The sequence below is a fragment of the Lytechinus variegatus genome, chromosome 3 (genome assembly GCF_018143015.1).
Source record: "Lytechinus variegatus isolate NC3 chromosome 3, Lvar_3.0, whole genome shotgun sequence".
Taxonomy (NCBI): Eukaryota; Metazoa; Echinodermata; class Echinoidea; order Temnopleuroida; family Toxopneustidae; genus Lytechinus; species Lytechinus variegatus.
The window spans coordinates 12,306,827-12,330,741 of NC_054742.1; the positions used below are offsets into that span (position 1 = coordinate 12,306,827).

Consider the following 23,915-nt stretch of genomic DNA (forward strand, 5'->3'; position numbering starts at 1 on the left):
TGCACTTCTCTGAGAAAATTTCAAATATTCAAATCTTGGATATATAGCGCCCTCTCTCGGCGATGCTTGTTTTAAATTTAAAAAAATGGGCATTAAGGCACTTATCTTATAAATTAAGTGATTAGATATCCAAAAGTTACAGACAAAGAACATATCTTGAAAGTTTCAGCCCATTCCATGATTTGGAATAGGATTTAATTGAAAGACAAAAACACACAGATATTTTAATTTGATCGGGTGACCCGATCAAGTTAAATTTCCATGTAAAATATCGCAAAATTTATCATGTAAAACACATTTTCATTTCATACCCTCCACATCATAACTGTTATTGGGCATATCCATTCATATTAGCTAGCAATGAATTGGAATAGTGATAGGTGCATTTTGGTGGATTTACCAAAACTATACACAAGCTTTAACTTGCCTAACATACTGGTAGATTGTACTGGCCGCCCTCTGACTGAGCCAAACAACACTGAGTCACTGAATTTTTCATTCAAGTTCAAGACAAAAGCTTGTCCTCTATGAGGGATGTTTTGTCAATAAAGTGACACAGATGGGTCTCCTATCGCTCACTGAACTATATTCAATGCATACGTTATTCTTGAATCATTATTATTCATAAATAGAATATGGTTCCCATGCATGAAACATCATCTATAAGTTATACTGCCTGATAAAAGTCATTTTACAATCAGGGTATACTTCCTTTATAAAAAGGCATCATAAAATTATATATATGTGGACTGTACATGTAATTTCAAATCTACCTTCTGGGAATCATTTAAGTGACTAGCAAAGAGGAAAGAAAATTATTGAAAGATATATCTATTGCTTGAAAGCATTCATGCCTTCTTAGCATTCAGGTGAAAAAAAAAGAAAAATCAACACTATTAATAGGTAAAATTGACCAAATCTGGTATTTTACAAGTTGTAGGCCAAAATTGCTATCTCAATTTGTATATTTTTCAAATTGTTGGTCTATACATCTCTAACATTAGCAATCATCAGGTAGTGTTCAGCAATCAGAATTATTTACAGGAGATTATCTGAAATTCCCAAAGCAACTGACAATTATTTCTAGTGACTTTTAACCAAGTTAACATAGGGTGCAAATTCTGTCCAAAAGTGCCTTCTTCGAATGTGGTATATTTACTTAGTTAGACATTACTGGATTGATAATGTTTTTACTTGTATATATGCAACAAACTTGTTCACTTTGCCCACATCCACTTATTTTTCAGACAGTACATGTTCCAATCTTGTCAAATGCATTAGACATTGGACCACATACATGATGCACTCAAATTTGCTTATTTTCCACTTGCTAGGTAGGTCCTACATTTATTACATGGTTGTGAGATTGCAACTACCCATTTAATGTATATAAACCAAAGATGGGCAGTGATCGGGGGGGGGGGGGGGGGGTCCCTCTCCTGACTGTCATCAAGGAGAAGTTCACTCTAATTCAAATATGTTATTTGGTGGTAGTTGTCATTCCAAGAAAAGACAAGTTTAAAAATACAAAACTTTGATATTCTTATGATACTAACCTAATTGCAATAAGATGATTTTCATAAACTTCTTGGTGAAGTTTGTGTACCCTGTTGAGAGCAAAACCCTTCGACATCCAGCTATTGGTAGCTGCAGCATTGACCTCACATGACTTCTTTACATCCACCTGAGACTGGTTACAAATGATCTTCTCCAATCTCTGAAACATCTCTCTTGAGACCAACCTCTTCCCAACAATCCTCCGGTCTCCCCATGTACCTTTGATGGCATGAGGCTCACTCAAGTTCACACTTCCAACATGGAAGGAGATATTACCAGCATAGATCTGGTCACAATTGGTGGTTCCATAACATAACGGACACTTCTCCTCTTCCAGCAGTGATGGAAACATATTCTCAAACTGGAGTTTTGTTGTCATGGCAACTGTTACATTTCTAATTCCCTGAAATGCATCTTGTTTCAGGGAAGTCTCATCACCTAACCTTGGGTGTCCTTTGATATCATCTGCTGTTCTGATATCTTGTAAGGTTCTTCTGGTATCTTTACTATCAAAACCAATCTCTTCCTTTCCCTGTTTGCTGGCATGAAGCAAGTTTCTCTTATGATCTCCTTTGGATGGAACAAAAGTTCTGAACTTTCCATTAGTACTGGGCAAGGCAATGTTAGTGAACTTCATAGAGTCCTCATCATCTCTCAAAATATTGAAACCTGTCAGCTGAATTGTGAAGATAGTAAAGAGAATAGAGCTCCCTACAATGAGGATCTTCTTGCGTAACTTTGGACCCATCTTGAGCACTTTCTTTTTTTTTCATCAAATCAAAGCACTTCAATTATATTTCACTTCCAGCTGTCAATCCATAATCTTCATCTTATGTAGCCTGGAGAAAAAATAAAAATAAAACAAGAGTTAAATAACTACTATACATTTTTACATGTACTTCAATCACAGTTGAATGAAATTTGTCAATAATAGAAGCAAAGAAATTCTCAAGAAGTTCTGATATTACCAGAGAGCAAATATAATGCCCTGTGATAATCTATTCTTTCATACTTCCCCTCTTTGATAATCAAATATTGATTTTACCTTGTCGAACACCAAATGATCAAAACATCTTTGTAAAGACTTACTGCCGGAAATATGTCATGTAAATACATTTTCAAAATCAGTTCACCCATGAAATATCTTTGGCGTTATATTTTTTTCAAAGAGTGGTTTAATTAGAGTTCAGTCATTTTCAAGGTGGAATTTAAACTTTTAAAAGAATACTGGAAACACCCCAAGATGATCTTACAATGTGCAAGTTCAAGCGAACAAAATAAGCTACATGTAATAGTAAACATTTACTTCCATGGAAGGAAGCTGAATTTGTGCTAATACATGAGATCTACTAAGTTTCAGAGCAAGGTCACTGCTAAATCATTACTTATGTGATTAATGTACATAATTTTCCATAGCTAAAACTCCACATGACCCCGTTCTCATTACGCTTTCTAAAACTAGTTTACTGGAAACCGGTTCAGGAAACCAGTTTGGGGAATAGCTTTGCTAGCGTTCCCATTTGATCACCCGAAAGTGGTTTTCACAATCACTTCACGTAAAGCGATCTTGTTGCTATGGGATCACTGTCAGTAAGGCGACACGTTCCACATGAAATTCCTAACCGTATCATAGGCATTCTACACACAGTGTGTAGAGAAGCGCGCTCAAAATGTGCGAAGATCGCTTCCCGAAGAATGGTTGTGTCCTCAATTACTCTAAAACCAGTTTAACAAGGCGAAGCGATCTTGAAAACTACACTGCGAGGTGGTTTTATGAACCGCTTTGGAAGATCGCTTCCAAGATTGCTTTGACCATTCTCATTACTTGTTAAAATGGTTTCCATTCAACTAGTTTTAGGAAGGTAGTAAGAAAGGTGTTTATCATACCCCTTACATAAACCCAATTATGCGGCTAATAGCAGCATAATTTGGTCGTAAAATCAGAGGAGGACCAACGTTATCCGCATTATTATGATGCTGCTATTATCCGCATAATAGCAGCATCGGGACCAGATTTTGGCTTTATGAACGCATTTTCAAATAATGCGGATAATTGCCATGGTGCGGTCACAAGGTCACACTTTTCCAACACAACCGCATCGGAGGGGGCGTGTCCAGTTGTCATGATGATTATCTGCCTTTTTTTAGGACTGGCGCTCGTAAAAATAGTGCGGATTATTTTCGGAGTTTGTGAACGCAATTTTTATTGAATTATCCGCATTACTCTTAGGCGGCTAATTGGAGGATGGGTTTATGAAAAGGGTATCACAGTTTCTCAGATATTTAACTTGGACCGTGCACCCATTGCACCCATTCTGTCACCACCAGACTGTGAAATCTTCTGGAGAAATAAATAAAATATTTCAAACTTCCCAATTCAGTGAGGAAGTGAGAAGATGCTCCAGCCAGGGACCTAGATGAACGGATTCAACATGGACATTCAATCAGCAGACATGATGTGCTCCACTTAAAATACCAGAAGTATCTGAGCTGGTATAGGGTTGGAAGCAAGGGATGAAGGAAGCGTAAGATAATTTGATGACAGATAACTAAGTAACATAAGTTGGAGCAAACTCAGAATAGGATGGGTATCCCTTACTAAAAAAAATCTATGCATTGACTTTGAATGAAGTCCTGAATTTTAAAATTGCCTTCAAAATCTGTGGTTCTAATCTTGTTAGTGGTTTGTAAACCATCAATAGCACGAATAACATACAAAACATCAAAGTAGGAGCGAAACACATCATTATTTGTTAATTGTTGCATATAGGCCTAATGAAACACTCTACAAACTTCAACTTTTCAGCTTGTCTATTTTCCATTTCAGCTTTATAAAGCAGCATAATTTACACACTTTTTACACATCTTTGAATAAATGCAAGTATAAGAGTGACTCACTGATGCTTTCAAGGGAGCTGAACCAAGAAAAAAAATCACAAAGAAGCACCTATCAAGAGACATAGGATACCAAAGCTGATTATCTCACCTAAGATCCATCCGTTTCTTTGAGGAAGGGTAAAGTAAGTGCAAAAGGGTTGACCATCTCTATTCTTCTTTTAACCAACCAACCTGAGTAAGGCAGCTTACTACATATATAGTCAATAGATTGCTTTTGTTAAGATTGTTCTCTTTTATTCTATTACTGACCCTTCCTCTAGGGCTCCTAACCACAGAGTGCAACCAACCTTCCTATCAGCTCAATTCTAATAAGTCTTAATCTCAAGCAGTAGCAAAGATTCAAGAGATGTTGACACAAGGAATAGAATTTCATATGGAGATATATGCTGTTTACTTTTTTCTATAAGATTCTATAAAGCACTTTCCATCTTAATAAGAAGTGCAAGGTGCTTCAGAGCAAATTAGAGAAGAAAAAAAATATACATTACAGGTTGAAAATTTTAATAAATAACAAATTAATTTCCGGGGACTACGTTTGACAACCTCATATATCTGCAACATTGGATCAGAAGCTACATTGCAGTGAATGATGATTTGAGTTTTTATTTTCGATTGGGGGGGGGGGTGCCCTGAGCACACTCTCTGCACCTGCCTCATCAATATTCTTGCTCCAAAAGACTGATTTACCAATAATACACTGATGTTCTGTCAAGTAGGCCAAAGAAGGATGGACCTACCATCTCTGACAAGCCACAATCGAAACAAATGGAAATCTTATGCGTGGTGACAACCTAACAATAAGTTATAATACTGCATACCACATCCTGTCAAAAGTTTTCACCATCCTTTGTCTTTTGTATGTTAGCATGGCAAACAAGGAATTCCACCAGACAATATCATAACAAAACTGACCAAAGCACAGACTACATGTATAACAACCACGAATAAACTGTTATTTGATTACATAAATGAAACAAAATGAAACATAATAATGCAGATATGTTTTCATTTCATACTCGCTGCATAACATGGATTCTTACATAAAATAACCAAGTACTTGTAATAAATGTGTACGTGATATAATCATGTGTGCTTGGTACAAATTGCCGAGCCTACAGAATCATGGGAATACATTGAAATGAACAGTGATAACAAAGCACATACTAATTTAACACTAGCAAGTCCTATTTGGCAAATCAAATATCATCAAGCAAAAATTCAATGGGGACAGAGAAAATTTTATCACCTGTGTACTCTTGCTCTAAAAAGCCATCATAAAACACTCCAAAGCAGTTTGGACAAAAGGTGATTCAATATGTAGATTTAGACTTGGAGCTTAGTACAGTAAGACAAACAGCACTATCTTTATACATACTTAAAATAAGAATAAAGAAAAAAGTCTAGATTATCCCTTCTTTTCAAAGGATTCTTAAAATAGAAATGATGCCTTCAAAATCACTTATTTGAATGAACTGTATTAAAAGTAATTCTCAAATGCTTTATGTACTTAAGTACACAAAAAGAAAATTTTTTTCAATGAACAAAGATACCAACTTCATCATTACATTATTACGAATAGAAATTGACTAAGGCTTCCATGGACAGACATGATCAAACCAATAAATCTGGTTTACATACATTGATTATTCTGGGAACAAATCATTGTCAAAACAGACTACATACAAAAGAGACACAAATAGGTAAACAAGCGAGGATAACAATTTCTTTCATGTGTAATGGTCCTTTTCATATTTTGAAAACTATTCTTCGGTCCACCTTAAATCTATTCAATATGACAGACAAATATATGCAAGCGCATGATAAGCCAAGCAAGTTCAACCTGCTACATTGTAGATATATACATGTAATAACATATGATGCTCGATATCTTTATATGAATATTTAAATTATGCACATGTAGGTAACATCTTCAAAAGTTCATCAAGGCTTTGTAATGTACATGATTGTGTTCAATCACACTATTGTGCAGTCACATTTTCCCTATAGCAGCTGTACGGTGAGTGGATAACGGCCATTTTAATATTTTGTACCAGCTACATTACAATGAACAAAACTGCTGTTTCCTTCTTGTAGGGACACCGGAGGGGAAAATGGGACTGCAGCATTACCAGAAACCCATACAGAATTGTACATTCATGTTCTTACCAATCTTTATGAATTATATTTGTTGTGGGGATTAAAAAAAAATACAAATACCTGAATACTTTATTATATTATATGATATATCTTACCTATTTTCTTTCTTTCTTCTCAAATTCTATATGTTTGGCTCTTCTTTCTCTAATGATTTTTTTTTCATTTGTTTCTCATTGGCATGTTTCAATAATCCCTTGCTCTAGCTTCACTTAATCCATTACCTATTTCTGCTTCAATGTCTTCTACTCCAAACCAATACAAAAAAATGTCTGAGCTAGTGAAAGATGATATAAAGCTGATTTCCAAATCATTCCTCACTACTGCACAGACTTCCTGAAAGTATTATCCATCACAAAAGAACACAATCCTCTAAAATAACACACATCACAAAAGCTTTAGGCGATCAAACTTGCCGACACAAAGACTACTGGTACTAACTAATGATACAGAAATAATCCTTTCATTGAGCAGACATCAAGATTGAATACCACTAGAGCCAGAAAAACATGGATTAGTGATAGCCTCTTCAAAAAATTCATTCTTTTCTTTGTGACTTTTTTTACCTGGAAACTACTGCATGTAACGGTTCAGTTGCACCAATGTAACTTAACCATAATGTATTTATATATGACAAGGTATTAAAGTTATGGATCATTATCTATTATATCCCTTACTTAAGATTGTTGTATTGAGAGTGTACACAAGGAGAAAAACAATAGTTTTACTACGATAAACGTTTGCCGTGATATAGTTCATTTTCCTTGCTGACGTCACGCATAGTCCAGTTTTTCCCTAGGGAAAAAGTGAACTATACGTTTTTTTGACCCCCCCTACCTCGCGATACGCGAGGTGTGCGGTGCGATGCATGCGAGCAGAGCGCTACTCAGCCAAACGGTACTCTCCACTGCATGCCACGGGAAACTTTCGGCGAGCTGCACTAACCAGGTGCGCTCGCTGAACAGACGATCCATTATTATTTTGTCAACTTCTCGACGATTGTTCTATATCAACTTATTAAAAATCGTTTCGCTGTAAATGGTATAAGTGGAAGGGATATAAAACAAATATACAATGACATATTCTCGGAACCGGCTAAAAGTATTCGCACTCAGGAACATCACATAGTACTATTCTCCCTCGGGCCGATGGCCCTCGGGAGAATAGTACTATGTGATGTTCCTTCGATGCGAATAGTTTTAGCCAGATCCTCGAGTGTCATTGCATATTTGTATAATATTCAAGGATCACTCTGTGTTATCAAATTTTCAAATCATAAATAGGATGAAATTTCAGTTTTCAGTCAAGCTGACAAACATTTGTAAGGTCATCAACCAATACTTTAACAAAAGCTTGTGGTGCCAGATTGATCCTGCCATTCAGCTACTGAAGTTGCTGTATGGATCAACAAAGATCGGTTTCAACTTTCATGCCCAAACTACCTTAACATAATACATGTAAATGGTATGATCCAAATTCAGCATATATCTAATGCTCAGTTCAATGAATGCTTCCCAAAAGAATAAATTTTCTGGTTGCATTGATCATTTAAAAAATCTTTCCTAGTACTACCTGATATAAAAACCAAAGTGTTAATCAATATTTCAATATTGCTGAAGACAATCAATGTTGTTAAAATAATGACTTTTTATCTGTTGGATCAAATGTTATAACTCTAGTTACCAAATTAACAAAATATTATCATTCTTTAATGTGGTCGGTCATTCATATGCCCTTTGAAATGCAGATCAAACATTTGAGCCTTTATGTTTTAAAGTCTACCAATACATATTGCAAACGTATTATTACACATGCTATTGCCGGGGGAATGCCGGCCCCAGACCCCCAGACAGAGTCAGATCGCTTGAGTTGCACGGTCTCTGAGCTCTGCTACGTTATATGGAAACAAATTTAGACCTAAATAGAATTTAATTTGAAAAGTAAGTTATCACGTACCGGTACTGAAATGTTTTCTTAGTTAAATCATGCTTTTTACTATTTCATCCTATAAACGCGCTGTTTTAACTACCATTACAATGGAAGCGTCACTGTAGTCCCAAACGTACGCATACGTGCTGTTTTGACCACGTATTCAGTGTTGCCATTTGGGGATCTCCATCCCCAAATTTTCAATATTTGGGGATTTTGAGAAGCCTTTGGGGATGAAAAAAATTATTTGGGATTAAAAGAAATTTGGGGATTTTTCATGCAGTTTAGGGGATTTTTGAAGGTTTTGATGAAAAGCACCGATTCGTTATTTTTCAGTAATATGATGCTAAAATACATGAGATATATCACTCTCTTATGCTAAAATATGTAGATCATCCGCAATTCAACCGATGAATTCATTTTACATTGAACTTCATTGGTTGAAAATATGCGGTAAATGGTACGTGGGGTTGCCAATCTACTTTGAATCGAAACCTAAAAAAAAAGAAAAAAATCTGCTGTGTGTTGTATGAACACATCAACTAATTTGGGGCAATATCCATGATAAATATCCTCACTTTTTCATAAATTATTGTGATTTAAATAATTTGGGGATTTAGGTTCCAATTTGGGGATTTTTCGAGTGCCATTTGGGGATTTTATTCAGCTCGGACCGAGTACTGGCAACATCACGGTATTCAGCGTTCGCGGGACACGGCTTTTGACTATCGTCACGTATAGGCCGCACCCCGACTTTGCTTCTTTTTCTCATCAAAAAATAGTGCTGCCTATACTATAGACGCTGGCAAATACGGTAGTTCATGATTAAAATGCGATACCAAAGACAGTCCTTTCAAAGACCCTCTCGTGCATTTGCCCCCTGAATGGGTATTATTCCATAGTACTTTGCAAGGTTCCTTCGCGAGAGATGTACGTACAGTACAGCGGCACGTTCGTGCCCGCGGCCAGAGATTTACTTGACGGAGTGCGTCATAGAGACAGTCGATGGTCAGTCAAAATCCAGCACTGGTGCGTCATATTTTTTCGTCCAGGCACAGTCATCGTAAGAAAAGGTCCGTCACAGTCGAGACACACAGGTGCGTCATGGTACATGAAAATCCGACTCACATCTGACAAGTGACGCACCATCCCCGGGGGGTCGAGGGGTGCGTCTTACAATTGATAGGTGTATTAGAGTCAAAGCCTGTCAAAAGTAAAGGTTGACTTTAATATGAGAATCATATTGTAGTATCCATCATGTCATATTCTATGAATGGATACATTTTCTTTGTCTCATTTTATATTGAGAAACTCCTAGTCCTACCAGTAATTACATGTATTAAAAATTTGTAGAATCATCTCAGTTTAATGGTATGTCATATTGTAGTATTTTACATAAAATATAAATATTTTTACCAGTGCTGAATCACTTTAAAAATGCAGAACAAATCATTAATTTAAAAAAAGCAAGAAGAAAATAAGTATAATTATAAACACATTTAGAAATTCAAAGAGTTTTCTACATTTTTAAATGACAAATCAATTTTTGTCATCAAAACATGAAAACACCAAAATAAAAACTAAGTAAAAATATTAGTTTGATGATATACCTGATGGTTCAGCATTCTTTCTTTGAAAAGAGATGTATCAAAAGTTGGCCAAATTGAAGGAAAGACAGCTAGAATCCCAAGATTATTTCCACAAAGTCCAGTGTGATTATTTATCCTGGCTCAAACTGTCTGTAACAGCCCACACCAACCAAGTGACAGACATTATACACAAATTGGTAGCCAGCTTCATGTTTCTCCCCGTTTCAAGCATACCCTTTCAATACACACCACAGAGTATATATGGCAGGTGCACATGCCTACTGGGCTGAATGAAGCTTTCCTATTGGTTCTTAGTCACACACTCAGAGAGCAGATTTGACCAATAGGGGTGAGATTGGGAGTGTCCTCTTCTTTTCTGTGCATGCAGTCCTGAGCCAGAAACCTTCACACAAATACAACAGAACTGGTGACAATTTATTGTGGTAAATACACCAAAATGTTCATTGGCAATGGCTTAGCGAGTAAGAAATGTTCACCAGTCCCTCTTAACTTACAAACAGCTTTATGAAACGCCCACCTGGGAAGGACTCATTGGCATACCACATGGCCTCGCATGGCCTCTGGCCTCGCAAAGTTCCATGATCAGGAGAAAAATAACAAAAGGAAACAAGAGTAAATGTGAAGAGGGTGATAATATATTGTGGTATCATTTGTTGAATATTATATCACAATTACAACAAACTGTAAATAACATTTGAAAAAGGCCCCACAGCAAAAAAAAATCAATATTTTGATACATGTATGGTCAAAGAAACTGAGATATATGGAAATAAACATCCTATTCCTACTTCACCCCTACAGCCTATAGAAATATTTATTCTGAAAATAGTATATATTTCTCTTGTCTTTCCTTGGGAGGTAGGCACAACAAAGGGAAGGTCATATGGAGTGAATATAAGCAGTCCATGATATGAGCTAAAAGGTAACTTTCAATCAACAAATAAAAGGTGTAAGATAATCCACCTAATGGTGTAAACCATCTATTGTTTGACCTCTAATCATGGTCAGTTGTAAGCTCCAAAGGAAGTCACATTAATGGACCTACTAGGTCCATGCATGTATACAACATATCTGTAGTATGTTCATAAAAATGTTTGTTCTCTCTATACTACAGGAAGGCCAATGCACAATGCAATATATAGTCATAATGAATTTTATTTCTATTCACAAAAGCAATATGTAACTTTGCCCTCACAGTACATTGAATCTATTGGGACCATAAAAATAGGTTCAAATTAAAAGAAATGTATTAACACACGTTTTCAATAATCTGCTCTGAAAATGCCTTGACTTTAGGTGAATATTCAACTTATTTAAGGTTGACTTATAAATGCAAGTTAATGACTATTTCTAGAAATGGAAGATACTGGGATCTTTGAGATAATGAGGTTTACTCCAGGTTGACAATTACACAATTTATAAAATGGAATCAAATTAAACAAAATATGGGTATTTCACTAAAATCAGATGAATATGAAACATTTTTGTATAATAGCTGCATGCACAAAGTCATTGGAGATGAAATGGGTGAGCTGACAATATCCCACCCCCACTTCCTTTTTTTTCTAATTTCATCACACAAAATCTAAACATTTTCAATGCTTCAAAATTGTGAATGAAATTATCTCCAGTGTAACTAGAGGCCTTTTCACACATGAATCTTGAATATACAGTGCGTCCCAGAAAAAACGAAACCAAGATTTAGCGATGATTTATCATAACTTAATCATAAATAAAATAGACAATTGACCTACCAATGTAAAGCTTAGAATCTCCTCTTTCATCTGATATTACTTAGATGATTCCTCATTCATTCATGAGTGAGCAAAAACGATTTGAAGCAAGGATACCAAAAACTCATTTGGCGGGGGGTATCTGAATTTCAAAAAGAAAATCACATGACTAAAAAGTTCAATATCTGCTCTTTTCTTTGATACCTTAATCACAGAAAATGGTCAAGAAGTAAAAAAGTTATGATCCCTCGAAACGATGCTTGTATTTCCATAATTTCATTAAATAAACATGTTTTCACCGGTTTCCCACAGAAGCTATCGCATGGTAACAAAAGACTTAATGCATGGCTGATCGTCAACAAAACGGAATGTCGAGTGAGTTTGAACGCTAGCCTGTAAAACCTCTTCATTTTATGAAATTATTGAAATTCAAGCCTTATTTCAAATAACCAGAACTTTATTATTTTTTGACCATTTTCTGTAATTGAGGTATCAAATTACAGAGCAGATATTGAAGTTTTTAGTCATGTGGTTTTCTTTTTAAAACCCAGATACGGCCCACCAAATGAGTTTTTGGTATCCTTTCTTCAAATTGTTTTTGCTCACTCATGCGTGAATGAGGAATTATCTAAGTAATATCAGACGAAAGAGGAGAGTCTAAGCTTTACATTGGTAGGTCATTTGTCTATTTTATTTATGATAAATCATCGCTAAATCTTGGTTTCGTTTTTTGTGGGACGCACTGCATGATTGCAATTCATCTTGAGAATCATTTATTTATTATTTATTTAAAAACAGGGAAGCCCATTCAACAAAGTGTTGGTCTCCCATGGGGCTGTGTGACAGTGTACATATAGCATAACATATTATGCCAATTCATTTACAAAGCATCATCATAAGAGAGCCATAAATAAATAAGTACATGTGAAGAAAATAAGAAAATATACAATTAACAATATAAGTACAATTATTTAAAAAGCAACGTAAAAGTAATAAGACGTGAATTGCTACAATTACAATGAGCCAAAATCTGTAAATCATCAGACCTTTTCACACGCTCACTCAAAAACTGTGATTTGAATTTGAATTCCCAAGTGAAGGCGGTATGTGTCCTTGGTCAATCAAATCACTGCATCACAAATACAAACTACGATGAGTGAATGCATGACAATTACAAGTATACATGTATTATCTATGGAAGTGCTTGAAAGGTCATGTAAGCTCCGCCCTCGAAAGATGATTTGGAGGTCAAGCCTTTCACATGCAAAAAAACCTCTGGAGTAGAATTTGAATTTGTGATTGTGATTAGCGTTCATGATTCTTATGTTCTAGTTTGGTTTTACAAATGCTAGATATTTGTCATTAGCTTTATTTTTCACTGGAATCATCATTCAAATTATGACTTTTTTTTACTGTGTGAAAGTGTGGAAAATAAGTTGCAGAAATTACAAGTAAAACTAGTAATCAATCCTATTTTTACATTCTTGGAGAATAAACTTGTTGTAATTTTTTTTAAACAAAAGAACAAGAAAGGGAATGATACCATCAATGCACTGATTGCATGATGACATGTAAGCCATTTTCTGTTTGCGTGAAACAATGAAAAAAAAATGAAAATTTTGCTACCTGATTCCTAAGTAATTTTCAATGTTTTGCTTATTTAATTTACAATATACATCTAAACCATATGGTATGGTAGGCCTGAGGTACACATTTAATAATAGCTTTCCAGGTTGCTTATGAATGCCTTGCTGCAGTATGATCATTATGATTATGAACATGACAAAGGATTTAGGATAAAGAGAAGGTTGTTTGAAGAATAATATCAGTTATTTCTGCTCAAGTAAAGAAACACATTAAATGACCTTGCTCTATCAAAGAAAAGGATTCATGATTCTGTTAGCTCAGTTCATAAAATATATCAACTGGTTCTTTCATATGCAATAAAAAAAGTCCAACTTCTGTCAAAAAATAAGCCTAAGAATACAAATTCCTCAGGATTGTTTGATTTCATATGATGAATAATGGCTAAAGGCACTAGGTATACAAAGGAATATATTCACTAAAGCACAATGCTACCTGTAAAATAATTTTCTTTGGCTTCAAAACATGTTATTTCTCAATGTTATTGATAACAAATGATGACAAATAGCTAACAAAACAATGAAGATTTACTACCTGAACTCTGCCTTTGTAAAGAAGATAGATCATGGTCATAAATTTAGGGTTTCTGGTGGCAGATTGTCGGCAGATTGGAAATGATCCTAGAAAAAATATAATTAGGCCTATATAATGTCCTCACCTTGAATTACTAGCGAGTGATTTTTTCTTCATGACTTCACGAGACTGGTAGTAGCCGTACGTATCATTGATGAGGGCAATAATGATTTGTAAAACTGTAAATGTATCTCTGAAGGAAATAACCCAAGGTGGCAGGCAATTTTGGCCCTATTCAACCTAGATTACCCCTGAATATCTTTTAAAGGGATGCTCCAGGCTGAGAATATGATTTAAACAGATAAAGAAAACTCAGACAAACAAAACAGGACATGCATATAATTATTTTCACAAAATATTGCTAAATTTTAAAATTTTATAACTTCATTATTTGATATCCGATTTTGCTTTGTGAATTTTACTCTATTTATTTAGATATATTTTCAGAGCGGAGTACCCCTTAAAATGAATTATTTCAGTATTCCACCAAAACTGGTGCGTTGGCTCAGTTGGTAGAGCGTACGTCTCACAACCGGGAGGTCGGGGTTCAAACCCCGGCCGCGTCAGACCAAAAGACGTTAAAAGATGGGAGTTGCTGCTACCCTGTTTGGCGTTCAACAATTAAGGGATAGAGCCTCGTCGATCTGGCGCTGCACAGCGGCTGCCGGCCTACGATCAATTGGGCAAAACAAATTTTCAGAGTATTTCATTTCTGGTGTCTATTTCGAACAATAAAATATGGATTTTAAGATTTTAAGATTTTTAAGAAAAAGCATGTTCAAGAATTTTCATTCTACAATCATTTCTGTACTTCACATTTGCTATAGACCTAGTAGGAAAGTCAAATAAACATGTTGGTACAGCTACAACACGTTGCTCAAAGATCAATGTAATATGAAATCCCAGAGCTTAAAGAAGTAATAAATGTAGTAAAATGTGTGACAAAATTCATATTATTAATGACATTAAATTTACATGTAGGCCTACAGGTCTACATTTAAAAGAACCACCTTGCTGAGCTAGGGGATAGTGCACATGCTCTACTATGTATTATTATCATTCAACATATTAAATAGTGTCATAATACATGTACATCTAAAATAAGCTAATAGGAATAGAGGTTATAAGGGAACTAGGAAATTGTATAATTGAGAAAGAGAATAGACGTAGTGAGTGACGGCTCATAAATTCCTGATGGATGACTCTGTCATCTTCTACATCCTCTTTCTATGAACTCCAGTGAACTGAGAGGAATTCTACAGCAGCATCCAAACCATCTCCGCTGGATGTATGGACAGACTTGTGAAAATAGTCACGTCATGGGTCTATGGTTACATGGTTAGCAAGTATATCCAGGGTAAAATCATCAAAACTTCAACTTTTCATGGGTGGTCTCGGAAAAGAATGGTTTTGAGATGGTTATATCTGTCAAGAGACATTTAGATATGACCCCCCCCCCCCTCTGCATGCATAATAAAAACATAGTTAATAGCTCTATGCTTAGACTTTGCAATAGCATTATAAAGCAGCTTATAGAACTCTTAGTATATGTCTTAAAACCATTGAATGTCTATAAAGTAAATAACTTAGACTCCTTTTGTCCTTCATATGAATTAAATCTAATATGCCTGCATAGAAAAGCAAGAAACTGGATGCAAAATCTAACCAGGGACTCCAGTGAGCATGTAGGCTGTAATATATGGTTTATGAATTTCAAACGCGAAATGATATAAAATATGCAACCATTCTTTTTAAAAGGGGAAAATTGAGAGGGGGAAGAGATTTGGAGTCTACATTAAGTACATTTTGTTTTGGTATATTGTTTTTAATCAAATACTAATTTAGGGAGACTAGCCTAATCTCAGTGTGCAATTCATCAGATCCAACATGTCCAATGGCTGTACAAGGAAAGGACATAATTATCATGGATACATGGTCATATCTTGCTTTTCAGATTTGATGTGTATGGGTATATAGCTGATTTCCTGGAGTGGTTTTGAAGGGGCATGATATCGATAATCTCTTGCTGGTATAATACTGGTGGACCTCATCAAGTAAGTTCTATACAAATTGATTTCTTCAATTCAGGACTCTCATTAACACCAAACTACCAATCTTCTCCATACTTAATTGATAATCAATAATATCCAAATTTCAAAGGCTTGAGTGAAGTTCATGGGATTGGGTAAACCTCTAGCTAACACAAAGCTGATAATCTTCATCATTTGTGTAACACACAGGTGAAGAGTATCACACAGGACTTATACTAATTACTTTACTTCATCAATCAGCTTTAGGTTAGTTAACTCTTCTTCACACCAAACTACCAAACTTCTCTGAATTTTTATTGTATTCATTGAAGACCACAGCTTCATTTTGTAATCTTTATTCATTCAATCTAAATATGGCAGTGTCAATGTATTTTGGTGTATAGGTTTTGACTCTTGCCTTGTAATCAGAGGGTCATGTGTATGAATCCCACTAAGGCACCAATGTCCTTTGGTAAGGCCTCGATTAACACTTGGCCTATCTTTACCAAGGTATCAAAACGTAAAATCTGAATATCAATGTTGTTGGCTTAGCAAATGTAGTGTCTAGACTGCTCAAAGGAATACTATAGGGAGTGGATATTGTACAAACACCATATGTGGACAAGCCAGAATCCAATAACTTAAATATTCCATGACTTGCTGATTTGTTATACATTGTATAGCTACTATTGTAATTGGTGAAATCAATAAATACATTTAAAAACAAGAACATATATATCTGTAAAGAAAAGCGCATAATAAATTGAGTATTAATGTTATTATTTATTAAATGTACATTGTTATTCATGCTTGTAATTCATTGTCTATTTCATATATTTTATCTGATCTCTTGAAGAGAAATAAATGAAGCTTGAAATTTGAAACATTAACAGTCTGTGCTGTTAAATGTAAGTGTTGCATGTAAACAGGGAAAATTCATACAGTGGTGCTTAAAAGTTATTGAACCTGAATACTTTAAATATGTTCTTTTTTTTTTTTTGGGGGGGGGGTTCACTAACTTTTGGGCACCACTAGGGAATGATACAACAGAATGAGTAAAAACATGTATGTAAGACTTGACCTTTATATACAAAGAACTATTAACCATAGTCCATCTCAGAGTGGCACTTGAGCTACTCTTGGAAATGAAATAGACCATAAAAACATTTGTGAGAGAAAGGTTAGGTACAACAAGGTCCATGGGTACAAGGACTACAAAACTGTGAAAGGAGGGAGTTTTCACACAGCAAATATAAGAACAAATTGTATTGAAATTGACTAGTCAACTGGAACAGCAGTTTCATCCTATGTTTCTGAGCTGACAAAAAATCGCGAATTTGTTGTTTGTCCAGAACTCAAGAAGAAACTGCTGCTTCGATTCACCAATTTTTCGGTAAAGACTTCTTGGTTGCTTTTTGTCATGAAGAGTATTTGACAATACATTTTCTATGTTTTTGAAAGTGTTCTGTGCCACGGTGCGAAAACTCCTTACCCCAAACTTGACCGCTATTTCCCTAGGACAAGCTTTAATATTTAACAACCTTTCTTTAATCATCCCCTCCCTAATTCTCCCCTCTGCAAATCTCCTTTAATGATCAATGGGGGATCAATACTCCTTTCAAATCCACTGCCAAGACCACTTCAAATTCCAAATTCCTTGGAGTCAAATTCAACAGTTTCACAAGATTAAGTTACAATGGAGAGGTAACAACATGGCAAGGTACTTCAAAGCAATTGCCTGCTATTGTAACAAATACAGAATAGCATTTGTAAAAGGCTTTGGATGGCAAATCAAGGGTACTTGTGAACAGTTAAAAGAAAGTTTACTTTATCATGGATTGACTGAAGACTGTCAACATGAACACATAAATACTGAAGATGCATAATGATATATCATAATTATGCAGAGTGTTTTTAACTACATGTACAGTAAGCAGGCATGCAATTGTCATTGTTTGCTATCTACTTGTATAATGAAGAAAAATTTTGACACAAATTTGTTTCGTAATAAAAACATGTTGTTACTAACAAAGTAGGAAGACTCTTTTTCACATATACAGTGAAAGTGTTTCTTACAAATAACAAAATTCACTAATCACAGTCTAATAAGAGACTACATGTATATCACCTCTCAGTTGCTGAATTTAAATTATATGAGCTAAAACCACCTGCTAGCTTCACCAATGTATGACATTTCCACTTGATTTCCTTACTAGAAAACTAGAGCATAGTTGATGGTCTACAGATCCTAGTTATTTCATGGGTTTGATATAGAACAATAGATTGTACATTCACAGCATGTTGAATTCTAAATGTCATCTTTGTAAATAGAGAACCCCAAATTATACACAAAAAGTTGTGGTTTATGGGGATTTATTTTTTAATGGAAATCTAGTTGATTACATGATAAGTTCTTTCAAAACTTTTCTACCCTTTGATTTAAATGAATTATCTTTTGGTTTGATTATTTTCCATAACTTCTATAACATGATCCTCTCCAATGAAATTCGCATGTGACCCATTATCCATTATTCTTTCCATTTTCCGTATATGCTGTGGGACAATTGGAAACATCGCAGTATATTTTGGACAATACACTCCTTCAATGTCTTTTATATGAATCCCAATTTTTCTGAATGTTTTTAAACAAACATTTCTTGAATGAATTGTACATGGCCTAGATCTGTCAAATCAAATGTAAATGTCACATAGGATCGATTCACAACATCGAAAATACATACAATTCATTGATTATTCCATCTACTGAGTACTCGAGGAGTATCAGTCATGCTGATAAAATCATGCAGGGAAGTGGGACATTCCACTGGTTTATGCACCCAACATTGCTACATATTGTCAGTGATTTTACGAACAGGCTTTAGATTTTAGATTTTTTTTTTGCATATTCTGAAAGCCCATGATTCACTATATTGATTTGCCAAATTTCAGATCAAAATTTGTATTATTTGTAGAATACGAGCATATCAAAAAAATTCTTACAAACCGGCTCAACTCCCTACTTTGATTTTACGAACTGGCTCACACCATTTTTTTTGTACTATAATAAAGTCCCCGGAATGGCATGCACAGATCAAAGACCAGACCTTGATGCAGCGCGTAAGTAGTACGTACATGATTGTTGTTTGTGCCTCTAAAAAACAGCATGAATGATTTTATAAACTGGCTCAAACCCCTCGTTTTTTTTGTAAAAATTAGCAGTTTCTAAAATGCATACATGTTCAAATATTGAAAGAATGAATACAAATTGCACACAAAATTTTGTATATTATAAAAGAATAGAATGCATGCTTTGAATTTGTATGCTTAATCTGCTTTCTTTCAAAGCACAAACTTATGAGCGTCCGAAAACATTTAAACTTTGAACGCAATTATCTCGAAATCATGTTTTGGAGACCAGCCAAGGTTTGTGCCAGTTCGTGAAATCACTGACAATATCATGGCAGCTCTCAAAAACTGTTATATTAAAAAAAATATGGCTAGTTGTCTAGTCTTCATTGTAATTATATCATGTTCATAAATATAGAGAGATTCCAAGGGATCATCACTCAAGTTTCTATTCATCTAGGATTTAGGTTAAAATAGCCTTTTTCAGGATGCAGCTGCATGCCTAGGCTTCAAATATATTCATGAGTAGGTCATCTCTTCTAAATAAAACTGTCTACACTGACCAGAGACAAATCCTATTATTTATGTAAAGGCAATGACTAGAAGAGGATTTGGCTTTTTCTCAATGAAGCGAAATCTGACTTACCTTTATGACCACTATTTATATGTTCGATTTCCCAAACAGAAACTAATCCAAAGAGATGTTAAGCATCACTTGATAGTGTCATGGTAAAAGTACCACCCCCCCCCCCCCCTTATCAACTCTCAACATGATCAATAATGGAAAGGGAACTTTTAAAGAGGAATAACTTTTTGTATCACCTCAAATATGATTGAACATTTTCTCTAACCGTAGTGACTACTGTTAGAGGAGCAAAAAAAGACTAAAATGGTTTATGTCTTGTCAAGATGAATACATGTTCATGTAAACAATCAAGAAACAAGAATATGGCATACATGTATTTTAAGTATTTGAAAAATCATAGGAGCAATCAAACGTTTCGCCCATGAGCACTGAAAAAATTGCAATTCTATTAGTCAAGTATGCAGGCAACTCATCCTCCTTTCTAATTGATTGACAATGGAGTTAAAATACAAAATATTTACTTAGTTTACAAACTTAGCAATTAATGTGTCCAAACATGTATCAATAAACATATTTGGACACATCAATGAAAGCTAATGAACATCAATAAAAGCTTTAAATGGGTTTAATGCACTATCTGACTGTTAACTACATACATACCTTCATGACAATTCATCTTTGCTCATCTGAGAAGGAAAGCCTTCTAATTCGGATTTGACATACTACAAATCATTATACAAACTTTTTAAAATACCTTTTCAGTCCATTTATTCAATTTTACAGAATGAAATGAAATAGTATAAAAATGCAAACCTGAAAACATTGAGAAAAGGGGAAAAATCATTTCATGTCCAGAGGAAATTTTAAATCACTCTTGTTTACTCTAAATCACTTCAAATAAGTCTTCCTTTCACTAGAGATATATACACGTAGGTGCACAAACAGAGTGGATATGAGGAGACACACATCTTGTTCTTTGAAAGCACTATGTCCCAGTAAATTATTCACTTGAGAATCATAATTACAAGGATCTCATTTCCTCTCCAAAGAAATCACAATTCACTGTTTGTACAAATACATATTGGACAGAAAACTCCACTTTAGCTTTCAAAAATAACCAACTTAACATCACTGGCAATGATTGGAAGGCTTCATAAAAGATTGTCCAAATTGGTTGACAGTATAGAGTTAAATGGGAGGAATCTATGACTTGTATGTATTCTATGTCAATAAATGCACTATTGTGCTGAAATTTGTAGAATTCCTTTTGTAGTGCAAAGACCCCAATAATGGCCCCAACTTCTCGATATTGTCAATTATAGCTGTTTGACTCAATTGTACTTGGTTAAAAAAAATGATCACAGGGAGTTCATGGATACCTACATAAGATAGCAGTTCCATTAACAAATCTTAAAATTGCATATCCCCCCACCAGGAAAAAAAGGCTCCTAAAGTTTCCTCTCTGAAAAGATTTCAAGTAGATCTAATGTAAGAAACACATCCTTGTATGGGCAATACACTGAAATCACCTTGAAAGTTGAAAGTGAATTTGTTGTAGTACCATGCTGCAGTAGAACTGATCACAAATGAGATCAGAATATTCACACTATTACTCACTTGATTGCTTTACTAAACAAGGGAAAAGCCACACAACATATGAAAATAAGCAAGCCTGCTCTCATAATAACGACCATTATACCACATATTTCAGATCTCAAATAAATACAAACCTGCATATTAAGACCACCTGACTACCTGCAATGTCCAATATATTTCATGTCTCCAATGAGTGGTTCGTTGCAGAATACAGCAAACATCATGGCGTCATGTAAGAAGCCTGATGAATCTAGATGATTGATTGTTTCTAAGTCACTTGTAACAAATCGATAACACAACAATGTAACAAAAAGACTGGAACGGTATCTAAATGACAGTGTAATCGTCTTACGCCCTCCTCAATTCAAGCATGGACCTCCCGCCATAAGAATTGGATAATGGATTAACGATCAATACAAAGAGAATAATCCAATATCCTTCCAAAGATCTTGCCAAGAAAAGTGCCAAAAGAGAGTATTACAAATTCTGATCATTTCAAGATAATCAAACAGACTTACTAATCCAGTACTATTGTATCTTCTATTACCTTTTTGATCATATTATGCTCACAGACTTTAAGACAGGTCCATCCCAAACAAAAAGTTGATTTGCATCATCATCAGCAATTTATGGAAGTCCTGTGTGTCTCCTGGTCACTTCTTCTTTGGAAATTACAGACAATACAACTATTAGGGCAAGCTATAGAGTTGGATCATGTGCTACATGATGGCTAACGATCTTTTAAAGATACCCAAACTCGGTGCAGTGACCACTGACTCAGGAAGATTGTTTTAGTTGTTGACATCTCTTGGGCTGAAAGAGTGCCCTCTGAGGATGAGTCTGTATTGTTGCTTGGTGCATCATGAAAAACTTATCAACTTGAAAAAAATTTATACCATGTAGAAATTGATACATTTGTATTGTATAATGTCGCCCAATTTTCTTCTGCATATGAGTGAATTATATCATCACTGGAGACCTTCAAATCTTAACGGAAGTCTTATCTTTTTTAACAGTATTAGTTATTGGCACTTTGACACTCATCTGAACTCTCATTCTTTCTTTTCTTGTGCACCTCTGAATACAATACTACTAGAAGATGGTGCTATATAAATGCCTATTATTTAACTTCAGATGTTTCAGTCTTTCTTCATATGGTTTATTGGCTAAGATAGGCAGTAATTTAGTAGCATGTCTCTGGACTCTTTCGAGTTTTAATATCAATGCCTATAATAAAATCTAGGATGCCAGACACTATTCCTATACTTCAGATGGGGTCTGACGAGTGTTTTGACATGAAGTGTCATTTAAATATATTTGTTTTACAATACCAAGCATCTGATTAGCTTTATTTATTGCAAGAGATATATGCTTGTGAAATTATATTTTTAAAAAGAGAAAAATCCAACAAACATAAAACTAAAAATTGTATCAAAATCAGATGTGAATAAGAAAGTTATATTTCTAATTTTTATTTAATTTCACAAAACAGTTAAATATGCAAATATTTGTCATATGCAAATGAGGGGATTGATGACGTTACTCATTATTTCTCTTGTATTCTATTATATAAAATAGGAAATATCATCATTTTCTCTTCATTGTCAAAAACAATGTGAATCAAAGTATCATTCCTCCCTGTACATGTGGAATTATCATTTTTTTAACATTTTCTTGTTCAGTCCAAGTCTAAGATTGGAAAAAGATGACATCTTAATCATTTTCAAAGCAAATGGAAGAGCACTTCACTCCCTACATTACAATGAAACCATACTTTTGGTCAAATTAAAATCTTCATAGATGATTACAGTTCTTTTAAAACATTCATATCTTACTTATAGATTGTCTAATTGTGTTCAAAATATGGATCTAACCTTCTTATGTTTTATCTATTCCTTAGAAAAACTGTTAATATGGGTTGAAATATGTTTTAATAATGTATCTCGCTCTTATACGAATATATTCCTATGACTATCATCAAGTACACAATATTGAATTCATAAATGTGATCATTCTTTTATTTTTGTATGAGTAAATTGGTTAACTCACCTGCATGAATAACATGCTGTGTTTACTCAGTCCTTCTGCACACCTCTGCTTCAGCATCACAATATTTTGATTCCCCAATCTGATGAATTCTTTAACAGATACAGAAATGTCCATTCTTTTGCCTGAAGGCTGAACATTAATCCTGTTACAATCCCTCCGAATATTCAATGTAACTTCCTTATTAATGAATAGTAGAGACTTAACTGTTTTCTCCTCTCTGTCCTTCCCCTGTGATGTAAAGAAGAATTAGGTAAAAGTAGTGTTTTGAGCCACTCTCCTAGTCTGTTACTCTTCACCACCCATGGTGAGGGTATTGTTACTGGACACAGAAGCATACAATAGTACTGTTAACACGCTCACAATAGCTAGCTGTTCTTAAATACATCTTTTCTCAGTATGTACCCCAGTCCTATTATTCTTATTCCCTCAC

General features: G+C 34.8%; 1 protein-coding gene across 3 annotated transcripts in view; it reads right to left on the minus strand.

The window, feature by feature from the left end:
- Window positions 1–23,710, minus strand: part of LOC121410233 (divergent protein kinase domain 2A-like) — a 61,627-nt gene extending 37,917 nt beyond the window's left edge. Inside the window, exons 1-2 of one of the 3 annotated variants that reach the window (XM_041602175.1) lie at window positions 23,486–23,710; window positions 1,557–2,396 (exon numbers count right to left, since the gene is read on the minus strand). In XM_041602175.1, the coding sequence (XP_041458109.1) occupies window positions 1,557–2,305 (749 nt within the window). In that variant the 5' untranslated portion in view covers window positions 2,306–2,396; window positions 23,486–23,710. Of the gene's footprint in view, window positions 1–1,556; window positions 2,397–10,148; window positions 10,501–21,570; window positions 21,715–23,485 lie in introns of those variants that run through there. The other 2 variants (XM_041602174.1, XM_041602172.1) reach the window with 2 other exon arrangements.
- Window positions 23,711–23,915: the final 205 nt, after the last annotated feature.